Below are 19,747 nucleotides of genomic sequence, written 5' to 3' on the forward strand. Positions count from 1 at the left end.
AACTTAAAAAGAAAAAAAAAATCCTTGTAAGGGCCCTGTCTCATGAAATCCCAATTGCGCATCCTTTTTCCACCTCTGCTTTCTTCTGCTGGAAAGTGCTGTCACCTCCCCCCCCCCGCATAGATTTGAAGACCCCCCCCCAAAAAAAATAAGTTGGTGAGAAGCAAGAGGGACCATTATGTTACATGGGGCACCCACCTCATTCCCTGTGTTTTCTTTTAAAAAACTGAATTCTTGAAATGTCTTAGTGTGAAAGATCCCATGTAAACTGCAAATGGATTTGAGGAAGGAAAATACTGAGCCATCTGGAAGTAGAAATATATTGAGGATGGCAGGGTGAGGTTGCCTTGCTTCTCTTGGGAACAGAATTTCTTCCCTTAGCTACTCAACATTTTATTGTGGTGTCTATATTTCTTCTGTATAGCACACTTCCAGCACAATCCTAAGCATGTCTACTCAGAAATAACTCCCCCCCCCGCTTGCTCCCAGGTAAATATGGACAGGACTGCAGTCTTAACATCTATTTTCAAACTTAAAAAAGGAATTAAAATAACTTGATCTGTTTGAAGAGGAAAAGGGAAAAACCGAAAAGAGTTTTTCTCCTGCAAAACAACAGCGATTCCTGTGCAATTGGTTTCCTGCTCAGATTCCCCACTTTCTTTTAAAAGTACCACTTCTGGGAAAGACTGCATTTAATTGCCAAGTGAACAAACAAGTTTACTTTTTAATTCCCCAGCAGGGTGTTGTAACCGTGGGTTGCCTCTTTATTTCAAAAGCATGTTAATCCAATAAAGGCAGAAAGAACTAAGTCCAGATACCCAGATAAAATCTAATTTTGTGAGGTTGGCTATCAGTCCCTTGTGACTGCTGTGCACTCTTAAAAGAAAATCAAGCCATTGATCCTATTTGTTCCTGGGAAGTGCAGTTTCTTAATAATATCAGATGAAGATTTATTTATTTATTTGTAGTTAGAAAGGAAACCCAACCTTAGCCAAGCTTTTAATACATTTTTTTTTAAAAAAGCCATAAACTATTCTTTGACAGCAACTGTTTCTAACCAAAACTCCAAATGTTGGACCAGCGAATCTATTGCTAGAAGGACCTGCCTGTTTGTTTTTCCATGAAAGCATTCTAGATCAACATTTATTGCATGTTTTGGGGGAATGGTGCCATTTGACAAATGCATGCAGCAGCATAGCAGTGGATATTTTATAGACGTCTTCCTCCTTAACTTTCTCTTTCTGTCAAACTGTTCCAGTGCAAAAATGTGCTCTTTTCTATATTTCTGAAATAGGCTTCCCAGCTTGACATCAGGTCCCGTCCCCCCCACCCCATCCACCCCGCTGTGCCAAACCCACGGCAAAATGTGGTTTTGGCATGACAAAGCCTTTACGTCTTCTCTGTTATTTACATCATAAGAGCTCCTGACAAATTTGATGTGTTAAGGAAGTGATTGAGTTTTTTAAAAAAACATTAAAAAAAAGCATTGAAAAGAGACAGACCTGATGACAGTGAGGTTTCCAAAGCGATTCCTATATCCACGCCCCCAATTTACTCATGACTTCAAAAATAGCAACGGGACTTTGCTTTCTTGGGGAGTTTATTTTGGGCCAAGGCAGTATGAAGAGATGTTTCTAAAGAGCTGGAAGACAGAGTAGGAAAGATGCTCTCGCTTTCAGAAGTTACCAATCTTAATCAGGTTGGCGCTCAGCCATTTATTTTGCTAAGGGGGCGAAAGACCTGCCCGTTAAATTGGTCCTTTCACTCTGGGGTGTGATTGGGAGCTGAGGATCTTTCCTAGGCGCTGGGCACTCCTTGTGAAGGAAATACTTGGCATTTTATTCCAGGAGTCTTTTAATGGGGTGAAAGTTATGGAACAAATGGGGTGGGTGGGGTTATTTTGCAATCAAGATTGTCTTAAAAACACAACCATGTGCATGTGGTGAGGGGGGCAGTTTCAGATGAAGCAAAATTCTGTTCTTAGTAATTGTGCTCTGTGATTGAAGGTTGGTTGTCATTTTCTTCTTTTAAAGAATCGCTCAATTGGAAAGGGAATGGGTAAGATTACGTGGAGGTTGGATTAAACTCCAGTGAACACCGGGAGAGGTCATTGGACTTTGTTTATTAGAAGAGCCTTAAATGGGATTAGTCTTTCAAAACTGTTTTTTTAAAAAAATCATTATTATTAAATTTCATTGTCCAAATAAATCCTCCATGCAGAATCTGGACTGTGTCTCTGGTTGTCTGGCTGCATTATTTATCTGACTTGGCTTTCTAAGACTTAGTTTAGCAGTCCAGCATTTATGCCTGTTCAGGGTCTGTTCTGTTCTTAAGGATGCATCATTGCTCTTCTAATCTGTCGCTTGGTAATAGCACAAGTTTGGCTGGTCAGAGAAAAACAAATCTTTGCCCAACTGGAACAGCCACTTTCTCGCACCTTGAAAAATACTTCAAAATATTCCACAGGGTTCTCTCTTCTGCTGATATTAAAACTATGTTATTTCTACCTCCCATCCAATTTGACTTTTTTTTTTTTAATGTTCCAGGTGGTGGATCCTCAAGGAGAAGCAAGATCTCAGGACAACACGTGGTCTGTAGCTGAAAAGCTTTGGAATATTTTGCATTAAAGTTGGCGAAAGGCAGCAATTACTCTTCCCGAGTCCCTCCCTCCTCTTCCATGAGTCCTTCCCCCACAAAAAAAACCAACTAAAAAAGAAAATGAGGAGTATTGCCAAGTCAAACTTGCGTTAAACAACTCCTTTTCAAAGAAATGATCTTTCCCAAAGATTTGATTCTGACGCTTTCAGAGTTCTATATCATGCGACGATGCTATTTTTTTACATGAAATATTTTTCTCCCCCTTAAAATAAAACAAAACGTGTTTCAGCTTCAAAGCACTTTAGAACGGCTCCCATTGTAGTCGAACAGGGAAAAGGTTAAAGAAAACTTGATCTCCCCCCAACTGTATCGCCTCTCCAGTTTTCTTCCCCACCTCCTCTTCCACGGCTCAGATTTCAACGTACAATCAGAACCGGAGAACTCTATTGATTGATTGAGGAGAGTCACCTCTAGATTTTTTCACGCCGATTTGGAAGAGCCTGTATGCACCTAGAAAATAACACCAACACCCACCCATCCAGGACAAACATGAAGTTAAGGAGGACTTTTGACTACTGATCAGCAAGCCTGAGAAGAGTTGCTCACATTCTTCAGACCCAACCATCCGCAAATGTGACATCTGTAACGGAGACTTTCCCGTTGCCCGGAGACACTTCTAGATTTGGAAACTTGCCACAGCCAACATCTGGATCACCTTAGTGTACATTATTGGTATTAGATGCGGCGTTTCCATGCTGATCCGGAAAACCACCCCTAAGTCAGCATTTGCCTTGCTCAAGACTTTAGGCATTTCCTTTGCCCAGGAACCTTGCACTGGGTCTCAGCTACCATGCTGCACCACGCCGCTTTCTTATTGCACTGCCTCCCACTGGTCATGGGACAGTATGACATCTGCAAATCCTGGGTGACCACCGACGACGGGCCGATGTGGGAGTTTTACGCCTGCCAGCCGAAGTCTGTGCCCATGAAGGACTATGCTACCGTGAGAGTGGATCCATCAGGCATCACCTGCGGAAATCCCCCGGAGAGATTTTGCACTCATGTAAATACAAGGTTTTATTTATTTATTTGTTTCCCATGGTTGGTCAACAGCAGGGGTGGGCAATTTGAGGCCCTCCAGATGTTTTTGCTCACAACACCTATCAGCCTTAGCTAGCACAACTAATAATGATGGGAGTTGCAAGCCAAAACATCTGGAGGGCTTGTGGTCTACCGCAAGCAACCCCGTGTCTCATTAGGGACAGCAAGAAGCTGTCCAGGTGAGGCAAATCTGTGAGGAGGAAGACAATCAGAATCGGTGCTGGCTCCGGGTTTTGGAGGGAGTGCTGATGTTTGAGGACATGGTGGGGAATTAAAATGGTGGCTAGGTCCAATTGACAAGGCCAGGAAAAGGGCGGTCAAGGGCAGACATCAACAGTGGGCCTTCTCGGTGCCTGGCAACTGTCCAAGGATGCCAGGTGTGAAGGCAGCCCTGCATATACACCAGATGATATGGTAAAGCTAGAAGGAAGTGAGTGCTCAAAGGAACTGGTCCCATGATGCTGAACCAATGCCAGCTCCAGGGTTTGGAGGACACTTGGGCAAGACACTGGTTGGTCACATTGTGAACAGAATGTTGGGTTAGATGGAGCCTTGGTCTGATCCAGGGTGGCTCTTCTTACGTTTCTATGACACCCTCAATGGCCCCCTCCCTCCCTGAGTCTACCTTCTCATCACCATGGTCACGAACTGCTCTTGCTTCACTTCTTTTTTCTCATCATTGCTACCACTTGTTTGGTTGAAAGGCAGAGAGTCAGGGAGCAAGGGGGCCATGCCATCTGCTGTTCCTCCTTCGCAACACCACTGTTGTCTGGCCCAGAGGGAGGTGAACAAGACTTATAGCTTCATCCCACATACCTGTTTCCCTTGAATTATCCCCTACAGCATAATCCTGTTGTTATTATTATTGTTGTTGCTAGCTAAATCACACCCCGGGTGGCAGCGCTCCTAAGATCCTTTGCATGCCAGGAAAGGGGTTAAGGGGGAGAAATGTAAAAAATCATAAATAATCAACGGATGACCCAATCTGATGCAAATTTGGTATGCTTAAAGCTCTCCTTAATATCTATTACTGTGCCAATTTTGACGTCTTTATTTTTAAAACTTACGCAGAAGTAAGCATTTGTTTAATTGGTAGTTTAAACCTATCAAATCCTCCTCCTGCGCCCCCAGTGGCCACTCGGAGAATAACAAATGATTCGCTCTTAAAGGGGTATCAAAATAGGTCGGGTCTTTTGGCTTCATCGCACAATTAAAGCTGGATATAAACTGGAAAACTTCGGAGTCCTTTGCACGCAATTCGCAGTGGTTTCACAGTATTACCCTGGTGTGATGAAGCCTAGAGCGAGAGGGAGGTGAACCAGACAGGTTGCAATGGTGATGAGAAAGATCAAGTCCAGGTGTCTCTTCTCAGTGGGCTTCTGCTGGGGTGTGCGCCCTTGACATGTGCCCAACCATGATGCCTTCCTGGTCAAAATGAGACTGATGAGGGTGGAGAAGTGAAGATGTCCATTTTTAGTTCCTTGGGGGAGGGACCATGACTCCGAGACAAGCACTCACGTTTTGCTTGAAGAAGTTTCCATGTTTGGCATTCCCAGTTAGGAAGATCATGTAGCAGATGCTGGAAAAACTCCTGCCTGTAGGCCAGGAGAGCTGCTACGAGTCAGTATAGGCAATACTGAGCTTGATAGACAATACTGAGCTAGACCGACAATCCCAAGCTAGACAAACCAATGGGAGAAGACAACTTTCCATGTGCCTTGCTTTTCTCGGGACTGTAGCTTAGTGTAGAGCTCCTGTTTTGCACACAGGACGTCCCAGTTTCGATCCCTGGCATCTCCAGGTAGAGCTAGGAAAGAATCCAGTCGGAAACTCTGGAGAGTCATTGCTGCCAGTCAGTGTCGGCAATACTGGGGTAGATGGACCCATTGCCTGTCTCAGTTTGTGGCAGCATCCTGTGTTCCTCGAGATCTGGGGTCTCCAACATGGTGCCCAACGTGGCCACAGATACCGTCCTGGGCACCCACCAGGCTCCCTGCCCGATTTAAATAACAGCGACAACACATGGTTAGATTCTTAAAAATTAAACATAGTTTCAACTGCCCCAGTTTTGCCTCCTGTGAAATGGGTATTTTGTTGCGTTTCGTGGGGACAAATATGTGATTTGGCATTTGGGCACAGACTCCTCTCTGCCGTGTACTTGGTTTCTTGAACAAGTGACTTGTCTTTGAGCTGCGTCGCTTTCCCTTCGGAGAAAACTGTGGATTAGAAAGAGTGGTTTTGTGTTTGTGAGCTCAGACCACCATCCCCTCTTTGCAAGTTGATTTTCTTTTAGCCTCATCAGTTTGCCTTCTGGGAAATGGGTATGTTACGACCAGCCATGCCCACTTTTGCAGCCACTTTGTGAGAGCACCCACGACACCTGCTCCAAATTCCAAACCTGCCAACTGGCCCGAAGAACCTGGGCACCCCCTGCCCTAGCTAGACAAGGAGTTTGACCTGATATCTTCTTGGGCTTCTTATGTTCTTCCATACCAGAATGTCTGTGTTGTATTCCTGAGTTGAATTCTGTGTGACTTCAGTCAGAGCTGTCAGGGCCGCCGTTCAGACAGAGTGGATGGTGCAATTAATGCTTGCGATTCCCTGGGCATGGGAACAGGGACTGGAATTTGAGATAGGTGGATGTATTTCCTCCAGCGTTGTTGAACAGTAGTGCTGGGCTGGGAGTTTACCATGTTAAACCCATCCATGTTGCAGTGGTTGGACACCAGATTCCAGCTGGACATCAGGAAAAACGTGCTGACTGTTAGAGCAGTAGGACAATGGAACCAGTGACCTAGGGAGGCGGTGGGCTCTCCCACACTAGAGGCCTTCAGGAGGCAGCCATCTGTTGGGGATGCTTTAAGGTGGATTCCTGCACTGAGCAGAGGGTTGGACTCGATGGTCTCATAGGCCCCTTCCAACTCTACTATTCTATAATTCTATGATCTTGTGATAGCTCATTCCGTAGTTTAACTCCGTGCTGTGTGAAGAAGTTCTTCCTTTGGTGTCTCCTGATTCTCCCACCAATCAGCCTCATGAGATAACCACGTCATGCTCTTCTATTGTGAGAGAGGGAGAAAAACGCCTCTCTCTCCACTTTCTCCATCCCATTTTATAATGGTTTTTAATGAATGATTTCTACATGCTAACAAGCCCAGGGGCGAAACGCATTATCTTTCCACCCCCTGCCAAGGTTGAAATGATATTTGTAAGACTTGAGTTACTGGCAGCAAGTGCTCTGCCCTAAAATATGGCTGGTGTTTTTGGCCCCGCCCGTTTTTCATTCGGCCCCGCCCACCAGTAGAACGTGGCTCTCAAGAGTTCACTTCCAAGTCCATGTCTTTAGCATCAGGGCAGTGGAAAACCGACTCCACGTTGTTCCCAATGGTCCTCTGTTTTAGGAGGGTCTTGAGTGCAAAATTGCGTATCCACAGAGTATTCCTTCCTGTTTATTGTTTGATTGTCCCGGCAAACAATTTTGTCTTTGGTTGTTTGTTCTACCCTAACAGCAATGTAGAAGTAGTTGGAAAACATGCAACGGTGGCTGCAGGCATGAACCCCCCCCCCCGAAGAGTAGTGTTAGATGTGTGCTGAAATATGCATGGCCATCTAAACAGGGGCCCAGTAAAACCGTTAAGTCCAGGATATAAAATTACATAGTTCATGGATTGCATCCTATGTGTCTCTAGAGTCCGCCTTGCCTCTCTTCTCTAAATGGTACAGCCTCAGCAAAATGGCGCTGAGGGCTAGAGTGCTGCCTTGCATAACTTAAGGGACAAAGATAATGACGGCCTCCTAGATCAAAGGTAAAGCTCAGAAAAACCTAAAGGTCGGTTTTAGATCTCATTATCGGCTGGAAGATGCTGAATAATGGATGGAGAGCATTAACTGGGATTCTTTTTCTTTTTCGTTAAAAAAAAAAAAGGATATCCATTGAGGGGGCGGGGGGAACCCAGGCCCAAGTCTTTGTTGTCAAACATTAAGAAACAGCGTTCACAGTGCTTGACAGTTATTGGATATAATTATGGGGTGAGGGGTGGGGAGAAAAGAGCAGGAATTCCTTTGGCTCAATTTTAGCCCCAGAACCTGCCATGGTTGAATCCTGGAAGGAGGAGAAGTAATTTCAGGGAGAGCTTCTGAGCATGCGCAGAGTATATTTCTCCCTCTTGTGTAAAAACCCATGCAATTCTGGAATTTGCGGGCAGGGCTGTATCAAGCCCTGATGAAATGTTGGCTGGGTGTGGGTGGGTGTGGGAACCAACGGACCTAGTGGGAGCAGGTGAAACTCCGTCAGTGTGTATCAAGTGGAAGAGCAGATGCTTGCGAAGGACCAACTGACGTAATCTGCAAGGATGCTGATTGGTTGCCACATGTCCCTTTGCAGCTTGCAATCTGGCATCGTTGTGGCTGAAGTGGTGGATGCAGGCTTGGGCGGAACTTTGTGATGCAAGTGGGCAAGGCGTGAAACACCAGTCATCTTGTTGCTAAGGTGGCTGCATATGCATCACCTCCAGAAGAAGAGATGAATCACCCTAAAAGGGGGCATTATTTTTGCATTATATTTGCATATGCCTCTATCTATCAGTGGAATGTGGTGGCTCCAATTTTGGTGGAGCTGAAACAACTGGGCATGCCTAGCCTGGAGAAGAGAAGATTGCAGGGAGACATGATGGCACTCTTCAAATACTTAAAAGGTGGTCACACAGAGGAGGGCCAGGATCTCTTCTCGATCCTCCCAGAGTGCAGGACACGGAATAACGGGCTCAAGTTACAGGAAGCCAGATTCCAGCTGGACATCAGGAAAAACTTCCTGACTGTTAGAGCAGTACGACAATGGAACCAGTTACCTAGGGAGGTAGTGGGCTCTCCCACCCTAGAGGCCTTCAAGAGGCAGCTGGACAGCCATCTGTCAGGGATGCTTTAGGGTGGATTCCTGCACTGAGCAGGTGTTTGGACTCGATGGCCTTATAGACCCCTTCCAACTCTACTATTCTATGATTCTATGATGGCACTCTGGGTTAATCAGAACCAGCCTCTAAAGGAGCTATCCAAAGTTCTGAACCCTAGCCCCAAAATGGGTCCAGCACTTGACTGAAATCCAGAATGGAATCTGGATGGAAATCTGTGTTTTTCTATATAGGGACATACATACATATTTAAATTTAGGACTGTACAGGAACCCCCCAACCCACTTCTGAGGCCGATTCAGACCTTCCAAATTGGTCCTGATCTGCCTTGGCCCGCTTTGGCCCCAGTCTGACCTGGAAATGGTCCTTTACGGGTACCATTGTGTGCAACATTACATCTATGATAATACAGAGCCCCTATCTTCCTTAGATATAGTGGCTCTCTTGGAAGATGGGTGGCTGCCGGGTGCAACTGGATGGGTCGAGTAAGTCCTGTCCGCTTGTGCAGCTCGGCAGGCTGCAGCAGCGGCTTGCCATCATCCTGGATCAGTTCAAAGTGGTCCAAAGCACTTTCCCCCTAATCCGACCGCTCTGGACCGCTTCAGACTGAACTGGTCCTGATCCAGATTTGGATCGATGTAGTCCGAATTGGCCCGCTTCAGTTTGGGCTCCTGATCCGGAACCAAAGCAGTGTGCAGCCCTATATAAAATTAACTGGGAGGCTGCAAAGCAAAGTGAACGCTAACATTTCAGCTACTGGTGAGGGTAGAAGCGGCAACGTTTAGTTCTAAATATATTTCGAAATTAGTCTGTTGTTAGGCTATCTTTTATAGATGTGTGTGTGTGTATAAATGCAAACTGAGATAGAATAACTATAATTTAAATAGAAATGCAATAAATCTCACCATAGCGTGGAAGACCGACTAGGTGACCTTCATATAGAGGACTGCACTCTGTAAAGTAGGCCACCCGGCCACCCTACCTGTTGCTCAGGCCACTGGGCAAAACTAGCTTGAGCATTTTGTGTCACCTGACCTATTCTAGCCTATCACAGTTCAGAGGCTTCCTAGTGGCTTGTTTCCCTGCAGTTCCCTCCTTTGGCCAGAGGTGGATGGTGGCCCATAAGGCTCAAACCTTGCTGGACGTCTCTGTGGCGGTGTCCAGTTCAAGACCTACTCCAGACTGGAGTCCTAGCACTGGCTTGTGTGGAATATGATGGCTTCAGATAACGTTGCGACCGATGACTAAAGTGCTGAATCATGGGCCGTGATGAAGCTCACAAATCGCCCCTTCACCTTCGTCCCATGTTGTGGTACCAGTAAGCATAACAAATGGGTCCTGCAACTAAATGTTGCAGTATTCTGCTTTCCCCACTTGGGGGCCTTCCAGACTACAACTCCCAGCATTCCTAACCCTTGGCCATGTTGGCTGGTGCTGACGGGGGTTGAAGTCCCACACATCCAAAGGGCACCAAGTTGGGGAAGGGTGTGGTATATCCTCACCCCATGGGGGAGTGCTCTTGCTTAGGGGTCCAGCTGGCCAGTCAGGCCATCAGCTGCTAGAGACTCCATAAGCTGGATACTATAAACTGGGGTGTTGAACGTCTTTCGGCCCAAAGGTCACGTTCCGTTGTGAACACGCTCTCGGGGGTGGACAACTGAGTGATGGGTGGGACCAGCATATTTGAGCTTAAAGCTCTTATTTCCTTAGTAGATGTATTTCAACCTTTTAGAACAGGATAGGAAACATGCAACCAGGGAAGGCTACTGGACCTTATGGGTCCAGCACCTTGCATAGCTCCTTTAGACTTCTGGCTGGTTGTGACTAAAACCCAAATGTAATCTCCGCCCCACTGAAATTGAATCCACCAGCTTTCCCTGCAGGGAAAGATGGTTTGACTCCTGATATAAATTGTTTGGGATTCAAGCAGGCCAATTCATCCTACCCCCACCCCACCTGGTTTTGTGATTTTCTTTTCCAACCGGCATTCAAAATTCTGTGACTTTCTGATAAATGCTAAAAATGCTCATTCCCCACTGGGATGATTTTTGGGGATGGGTGGGGGAGAATACCCCCTTTTAAAACCTTTTTAAAAAATTCTTCAAACATTGCAAGCGTTTTGATACTTCTTGATTCTCAGCTCTCGTTTCTCGGCTCCGTATCCGTCGGCACGGGAGCACAGAGTTGGCTATTAGAGGGAACGTTCATGCTCCCTTTCTTGCAGTTCCGCCTCCTCTGCCGTAATAACGCCAGCACAGCTCAGCGCTTGATCAGCTCACGGGCACGGCGACAAAATTCTGTCTGCTCACATTAGGATATAATTGGGCGATTCAGCCAAAGTGGGGGAAGGGATGATTCTCAGCAAGATTGAAAGGCCTGCGCTGGTTTTTATTCTCGATTAAAAGGGGGGGAGAATGAAAAAGAAAAAAAGGATGTTTGATGAACATTTGTCGTGGTTATCTCTTTATGTAAATATTGTCAGCAGAGGGATTTGTACCTTTGACGTACATGTCTAATGAATAGGGCCATTTGCTTGCTTGGAAGAAACGTCTCCCAATGTGCAGAAGAAGTGAGTTGGCTAGAAACGTAGATATTCTAAGATGTGTCATAGAGTCATAGAATCATAGAGTTGGAAGGGGCCTATAAGGCCATCAAGTCCAACCCACTGCTCATTGCAGCATCCCTGACAGATGGCTGTCCAGCTGACTCTTGAAGGCCTCTAGTGTGGGAGAGCCCACCACCTCCCTAGGTAACTGATTCCATTGTCTTCCACTGTCATCACAAGTAATCGGAAATGCAAGGTGGAGTGAGCCCCTTTGCCCTCCTTAAAAAGCCTTTTCTAGAAATCTCCCCCTACCCCACCCCAGCACAATGCAGAAATAATACTGGATTGAGGTGCGAGAGAATCATTTAGAAACACGTTTTGCTTTTAATTTAGTCTTTAAAAATTATTATATTTTTCCTTGGAGGCCCTTGTAAGATGGAAAGGCGGGATAGAGACACTTGAAATCAATTAACTCAGGGGCTGAATTTGTCAAGGGAGAGAGGTAAGGGTCACAAATAAAAGAGGGCGTGTTTGCAACGCCATCCAGAGTGGACGCTTGGCCTTCATTTCAAAATATCCAATTGTAAGCAGGCTTTGAAAGAACAGAGGGAATTCTTCCTCTTTTTTCCTGTCCACTACCCCTGCCCTTATATTTTTTTTTTGGGGGGAGGAATCTTTTAAACATATTTTCCCCCTGAAATATTAATTCTTGCTATTTATTCCATGCAGCTCAAAACTCAACAGGTGCATTTGATTTATAATTCACCAGTACTTGTTTTGTTTAAAGGGTTCAGGGGTCAAAAAATGAAGGGGGGGGAAAGGGGGGGAGAAAAAAAGAAAAGAAAAAAGAAACAGCAGCAACCATCTGTCCTTTTGCAGAAGGACAATCTTGCAAGCAATGCAGAAATAAAGGCAGCTTGATCAACTCGAACATTACTGGAGAAGGTGTTCCCCCCACCCCAAATATCATTGCATTTGAAGAAGGGTCCTTGATACAGGTTTCAAATCAACACAGCAATCCTCCTAGCTTGCTGGGATTCGATTCTCCCAGCTTTTGTCCTATTGCCGGCCTGCAATAAGTCACTGCTTATGATGTTATCTCCATCTTGCACGGGACAAAATAACTTGGTTTCTCATTGAATTGCTAGTGAAAATACGAGAGCCGGGATGCGTTTGGAGGAAGTGCCTGTATACTCAAGGGGTAGTATCCGATATTAGTCCTACATAGAGTAGACCCATTGAAATGAATGGGAGTTGTTAGTGGTAACAGAAATGTAATAAAGAAATAAATAACCTCATTCATTTCAATGGATCTACTCTATGTAGGATTGACATTGGATACTACCCAAGGGTCCCAGGTGTGTGTGTGTACAATTGGGATTTAGATTGGACCACCCAGGGTTGAGAGGTGGGGGCTGATGGCCCCCTTCAACACACAAACACGCACACCCACACACCTTCATCCCTAAGTGGATTGCTGTGCCTTCTGCCCATAGGAATATATGTTTAGTACTAAAGGGATTGGCTTGAGGCAATTGCGGTTGCAGTTTGCCTCTGTCACTCTCCCTGGCTTGAGGCAATTGCGGGTTCCCTCTGCTGCTCTCCCTTCCTCTTAAAATTCCTTTTCTTTAATTTGGATTTGGCTGTCCTTCAAATAAAGTAGCATGGGGAACGCACGGCCTTCCAGATGTTGGCTTACTACAATTCCATGAGCCTTAGACTTTTCCCCCCTTGTCTAAACGTGCACAGGATTGTGCCTTAGGGACTGAAGCAAACCAATTCATTCTCTGTGCTCCCTGGTATTCTTCCCCCCCAAATCATACTCATCATTTTATGGCTCCAAGAGGCCACTGAGCAAGCTGGGCTATCATTGGGTAATTAGCGTGTGCGTGTGTGTGTGTGTGTGTGTGTGTGTGATGTTTTATTACCGTAGGTTTAAAAAAAAATCTTCTGCAGACCACAAGTTTCCCTTGAGTTTGCTTCCCTCTCCTTTCTCAGTTTTGCCTCCCTTTCTGTTGGCACCCACCACCCGAGTTCACTATTAATGGGACGGATAAGATCCCAATCTTCAAGGTGACTCTTCCAAGCAATGAGCGCTTTCAATGCTATGTGAGAATCTTCAAAGCCGCACAGAGTCAGGAACACCCCCCTCCATCCACCCACCCCAATTTCTGGATGGTATTTGAAAAGTGGCTTGTGGTGTGTGTATGTGTGTGCTGGGGGGGAGGATATTCTTCCCAAGTTCTGAAGCCAATTCCATTCACATCTGGCCTCTCTTTCCACTCCAGGGCACATTCTTGCCGCTTATTAATGTCGAGGGTTTTCTTTTCACAGTTCTTGAACTCCTTCTTGTTCCTGTCAATGCCCTTCAGACAGGGACACCTTAAAAATGAATTGTAAATTTCACATAAGATGAGAGGAAAGAAGGGGGAGGGAGACGAGAAACCCAACACATCAGTGGTTGGAAACTGATAGGGAAATGTTAAAGCAGCCTTCTCCAGTCTGGGGTCCACCAGATGTCTTGGATTACATCCCCCAACGTACCAAAAATACCAGCTTATTTTAGCTGAAACCTCTTACTGTCTCTAGCTAAGCCTTAGGAGAGGTATTTCAACCATTTGGAATGGGGGGGGAACTGCACAAAAGCAGGAGAACACTAAGCAGTTGGTAATCAGGGGGAAGGAGGCGGGGCCTTGGGAAGGGGGCGGGGCTTCCTGGGGACCCTTGAGCCTAAGGTTCTGCACCCCTAACTAAAATGATAGTCATTTTTTTCTAATTGTGCTTCTATGCATATAATTTAGCCCTTGCATATCCTCCTCCTCCTCCTCCTCCTCAGTATGTTCACACTATGTATGTTCACACTAATGGGGATGGCAGGAGAGATTGAAGAAAGCATGGTCCAGTCTTTGGGGGGAGAGGAGGGAATGAGAGGCAGTGTGGCGTAGTGGGTACTGTTGGACTGGGATGAGTGAGACCTGGGTTCTAGCCCCCATTGAGCCATGAAGCTCACCGGATGACTTTCAGCCAGTCACTGACTCTCAGCCTAACCTACCTCACAGGGTCGCTGTTATGAGGATAAAATAGAGAGGAGGAGGATTATGTAAATTGACTTGAGTTCGTCGCAGGAAAAAGGTAAGATATAAATATGTTAGACATTTATTTATTTACTTAATTACAACATTTATGTACGGCTCCAACCCCAATCCACAGAACTCATTGCCAGAGGCAGAGAAAGCAAAGGAAGGGGAGGGTGCAGCTGTACCTCTTGGCTTTTGTCACTCTTTCTGTGCTCAGAGATGGCAAACGAACACCGAGTCTCTGGGGAATAGCAGAAGGGATGTTCAAATTTTGTTAAATCCATTCTGTCTGTGTTTCTCAGATTGTCAGGCGTCTTGCTTTCCGCCATCTGCCCATTGACAGAATGGGATTTTTTTTTTTAGGGATATACAAGAATTGCATTCCAATTGCGCAAGTGTGCATCAGCACGAATGGGCACGTGTGCTACTGCGCATTAGCTCAAGTATGAATTGGCACAACCTCTCCTTCCCCCCCCCCCCCACAAATTAAAACAAAGAACAAGTCTCCAGAATCTGTGCAACTTCAGAAAAACTGGTCTGCTATGGAATCTGCAGGTTGGAGTCATAGAAATTCAAACTCATTTGATTTCATTGCAGATTTCTCTGGAAATTCCGGCTCTCCTGGACTCCCCAGAGGGCCCCACCCACTTCCCTTGGCCCCACCCACTTCCCTTGGCCCCACCTTCTTTGTTTGCTGGCTTCCCAGCATCTGGACATTTTCCCAACAACTTAAAGGTGGAAATGCCTTTCCTAACACCTAGTTACTGGTAGTAAGAGATTTAAGATGCAAGCCTATCAATGTCAACCTCGGTGATCAGAAGCCCCCAAACTCAGAGGCGTCCAATCATCCAGGCAGAAGGAGCAGTGTGTGTGTGTGTGTGTGGGGGTGATCTTCACCTCCCTGTCCTCCCACCCTGCAGATTTTGCTAGATGGGCTTTTTAGCCCATCCAGCGAGGGGTCTTCAGAGGGAAGGAGGCTGGAAGATGCTCAGGATAATTCATAACCTGGCCTCTCCAGTCTCCTCCCCTCCCTGCCCACCGTCCTCCTCCTCCGAGATCATTTTCACGACCTCGGAGGGCAGCTGGTGAAGTTCTTTCCATGCCAACGGTGAGGCCAACCCGTGACTCCATTTTCCGAGGTCGGAGCGCTGTTTCTGACCTCGGAAGGCAGAACCCTAAGAATCCCATGGCCCCTGGGATGCTTGCCCAAGGACCATAGGACTGCTTTCTTGAGCTAAAATATGCTGGTGTTTTGGCCCCACCCAGCACTGATATGTGGCCCCCGAGACTTCCTCCGACACTGAATCTGGCCCTCTGGCTGCAGAAGGTTCAGCTCCCTTGATGTAATTCAAAAGATGGGATTAGAATGGAAGGAATTGTTTCAGAGGGAGCGATTCCTTTGATCGCTCTTTGAAAAGCAGCAGAAGAAAAGGTGCACAGGTCCTGATCGTTAGTGCCTTGCCTTCCATCACCACCACTGGCATGGCGATGTCATTCACCGCCAGGTGTGAAATCCAGGTCGGCGCTTCCTCCTCGCCGGCATCAGCTTCTCAATGCTTGTGACATTTCTCCATCACTGGCACCAATGCCAGGTTTTCTCTTCCACCCCTAAAGGTTGTTCCTGGCCACTCTGGGATGTGAATCTGAGAAGGTACAAAAGAACCTAAAAGAGAGTGCCACGCTCTCAGTCTTAAATTAGAATTTGCTGTGTAGATTGAGTTTCCCACACGAGCTTTAGTTAAAACAGTTCAATGATCTATTTTCTACTGCCTGAAGTAGGACCTGGTCTGATGGGAGAAGCGGATCTCTCTGAACGCCAAAAACGTTCTCAAAAAGAAGATAGGAAAAAAAATGGGGCCTGCTCCTCTTTGAAGTCAACGAGGGCAACAAAGCCATTTAAAACCTTATTAAATGCCATATATTCTCTTGGAAAAGGGGCGAATGGAGGCAGGCTAGAAAAAAAAGAAAAAGTACCAATCGAAAGACTCCTGTTGAGTGTTGTCCAGATGACAGCTCTTCTGTCCCCAAGCCTTGAGCTGCAACCATGAGGGATAGGAACTTAATGGGAGGAAATAAAAGCAGAAGTGGACATTTTCGGAAAGCTACATTCATCACCAAATAGTAGATGGTCAGTTCTTGAATTGCAAATGTGCAAACATGTGCCATGCACACAATTTGGCTGCTCTTCTGCCTCCAGGCCTTGAACTGAAACCAAAACTGCTCACCTTAGGCTAGCATTTTTCCTGACAAATATTGACTCCGTTGATAACACCAGTTTTAAAATTTCTTCACTGGCTGCTGATTAGTTTCTGGGCGAAGTACAAAGTGTTGGTTATCACCTTTAAAGCCCTACATGGTTTGGGTCCAGGCTACCTGCGGGATCGCCTTCTCCCGTACAATCCGCCCCGCACACTCAGGTCCTCTGGGAAGAATCTACTTCAGCTAGCAAAAACTAGATTAACAACTGTTACCCAGAGGACCTTTTCTTCTGCTGCCCCCAGATTGTGGAATGGCCTGCTTGTGGCCATTCCAGATTGTGGAATGGCCGGATTGTGGAATGGAGACTCGTCAACTTGACAGTCTTTTAGAGTTTAAAAAAGCAATAAAAAATTATCTATTCCGGCAGGCCTATCCAGTGGAATTTTAGAATGTTTTAAGGATGTTTTAAAGATGTTTTTAATCATGTGTGATATGTTTTTAAATCACTTTTTAACGTGTATTTTATATCATGTTTTTATACTGTTTGTTTTATACTTTGAATGGTTTTAGTTTTTGTGAACCGCCCAGGGAGCTTCAGCTATTGGGCGGTATAAAAATGCAATTAATAATAATAATAATAATAATAATAATAATAATAATAATAATGAGTCAGCCTAAACCTCGGACCCTCTGACTGAGGGGAACTGTGCTTCTATTCTGCGTTTCAGTCAGAACCATCCCAGAAGTCTAAAAGAGCTCTCCAACGTGTTGAAGCCCATCCCCAAAATGGGACCAGCACCTTGGACAGCTCATTGTGCATTTTAACACTTTAAGCCTATGGGTTAAATGTACGCTTTTGATGGTTTGTGTGAGTGTGTAGTTTTGCACATATTTTCTGCGATGAAATGTATGCAAAATTCCCAAAGGTTCTACAAATGGTCTGCAAGTCTATGGACTACACCTGAGAGGTGAAAAGCCAGTCCACTGCAGAATCCTTGAGTCAGATTCATAAAATCCAAACTCATTTGGTTCTGCTATGAATTTCTCCAACATCTCTAAGTAGAATTGTGTGGGTATAAATCCATAGCGCTCTTGGCCATACATGATTTTTAAAGCTGCATTCCCTACCTGCCTAGTGAGATAAGTTCCAGTTTTGCTTTGGAAAATGTAACCCTGCATCATTGCCCTTTGTAGACGTACCCTGTACCTGTTGGGGACCTCTTGAACACAATATTATATGTTTATAGTATGCTTATATTAAGGGAGGAAGGTCTGAAATACAGAATTTAGATTTAAACAATGGAATCAAATCAAGAGTGTCATAGCCTCTGGTTTTGTATTGGTGATACAGCATTTACCGTCAGGAGGAACAAAGACTCCAGAGAAAATGAAATGTTAGAGAACTAGGTAAATTGTTATTATTTTATTAGAATTCTTAGAACGCTCTTTATGGTTAACCAATGAATGCAAAAATTTACAATCCAAGTTGCGTTTTTTGTTTTGATGTTGTTTAACCTGGGCAAAGAATATTTCTGTTCCCAGGTTGGCTCTGCTGCTTAATAACCCTGTAGCTCTGGGCAATACGCTTACCCATTCTTGTTCAATTTCTCCAAATCTAGAGACTGAAATCTGCAATAAACTCACTGCTTTCTTGCTGCACGTGAATCTGCTGTGAATTTGACAGCAGCAGCAGAAACCCTGCAAAGCACATGATCTTATGTTTGGCTAGCACAAAGACATGGAGCACAGGTGTTGGAATATTAATGGCTAACTTGCGATAATGTAAATAGACATCTGAATTGCTTTAGAAACAAAAATCAAGGAATGCGAACGAAGATTGCAGGGCCAGAAACGTAATGCTTAATATTTGTATAGCACTCCCAAGTGTTCCAAAGGCTTGATGAGTGTTCTCTAGTTAAAATACTTACAACAACCCTGTAAGGTAGGTCAGTGTTATCCAAGGGCAAAGGGGTAGAAAAAAGGGATGTTTGATACAATAAAAGATCTCCAATATGGAGCGTGTTCAGAGGAGGGCAACCAGGATGATCAGGGGTCTGGAAACAAAGCCCTATGAAGAGAGACTGAAGGAACTGGGCATGTTTAGCCTGGAGAAGAGAAGGTTGAGGGGAGACATGATAGCAGTCTTCAAATACTTGAAAGGTCGTCACACAGAGGAGGGCCAGGATCTCTTCTCGATCCTCCCAGAGTGCAGGACCCGGAATAAAGGGCTCAAGTTACAGGAAGCCAGATTCCGGCTGGACATCAGGAAAAACTTCCTGACTGTTAGAGCAGTACAGCAATGGAACCAGTGACCTAGGGAGGTTGTGGGCTCTCCCACACTAGAGGCCTTCAAGAGGCAGCTGGACAACCATCTGTCTGGGATACTTTAGGGTGGATTCCTGCATTGAGCAGGGGGTTGGACTCGATGGCCTTATAGGCCCCTTTCAACTCTACTATTCTATGATTCTATGATTCTACAGTTCGGACCCTTGGGTCCCCCTCCAGGGTAATTTGTTAGAATGTAAGGGATATCATCTGCTTCATAACCCCCAGTCTCCTTTGTTACGTTTAGGTCAGTGTTATTCTTTGCATTATACTGATGGGGAGACGGTGCCCATCGGATAAGTTTGTGGCAGAGGCACAATTCAAACTATCATGATGAGCGTCTGCACTTCAACATTTACAAATACATCACTGCCTAAAAGGTCCCCTCCAACTCTATGCTTTTATTATGGTTTTAATTTTTGTGAACCGCCCAGAGAGCTTCGGCTATTGGGCAGTATAAAAATGTAATAAATAAATAAATAAATAAAATACCAAGCATCCTCTGGATAAAATGAATCTCTAGTTCCCCCACCCTCCACCCTCCCCGCATAATACGTTTGATCAGTTTTGCACGTCTAAAAACTGCTACGTTGTTGTTGCATATGCATGGGTGGGTTTGGAATCCAGGTCAGAGCACGAATTTATTAGCCAGGGAGACTTTCCAGCTGCACCTGACTTGGCCTTAATCTGCCTTTTCCTCTCCACTTCCACAGTAGATAGGCAAAAATACGCTTTTTGGTTTGTAGCCTTCTCAGGGAGTGAAGGTTCCAGCCCAGTTGGGCAATTCCCCGCCCCCACCTATTTCTCCAACTATTGACATCCATCATGGTCCCACGGACTCAAATCCATTGATTTGCAGGTCAGCTGTGTTTATGTCACTCCGCTCACTCTTTTTTGGTTCCCTGTTGGCAAAGTAGAAATCTTCTTCTTCTTAATGTTGATCAAAAAGGTACAAACGCAACCACAGGTTTAAAAATGCTGCTTTGGGCAAGGAA

At 45.3% G+C, this 19,747-nt stretch overlaps 1 protein-coding gene across 1 annotated transcript in view; it reads left to right on the top strand.

Moving 5' to 3' along the window:
- The first annotated feature begins 3,049 nt into the window (after positions 1–3,049).
- NTNG2 (netrin G2) overlaps positions 3,050–19,747 on the top strand; it is an 80,460-nt gene continuing 63,762 nt past the window's right edge. Inside the window, exon 1 of the mRNA XM_063145003.1 lies at positions 3,050–3,661. Within this exon, the coding sequence (XP_063001073.1) occupies positions 3,449–3,661 (213 nt within the window). The 5' untranslated portion in view covers positions 3,050–3,448. The remainder of the gene's footprint in view (positions 3,662–19,747) is intronic.

This window comes from Elgaria multicarinata, chromosome 19 (assembly GCF_023053635.1).
Source record: "Elgaria multicarinata webbii isolate HBS135686 ecotype San Diego chromosome 19, rElgMul1.1.pri, whole genome shotgun sequence".
NCBI classification, from domain to species: Eukaryota; Metazoa; Chordata; class Lepidosauria; order Squamata; family Anguidae; genus Elgaria; species Elgaria multicarinata.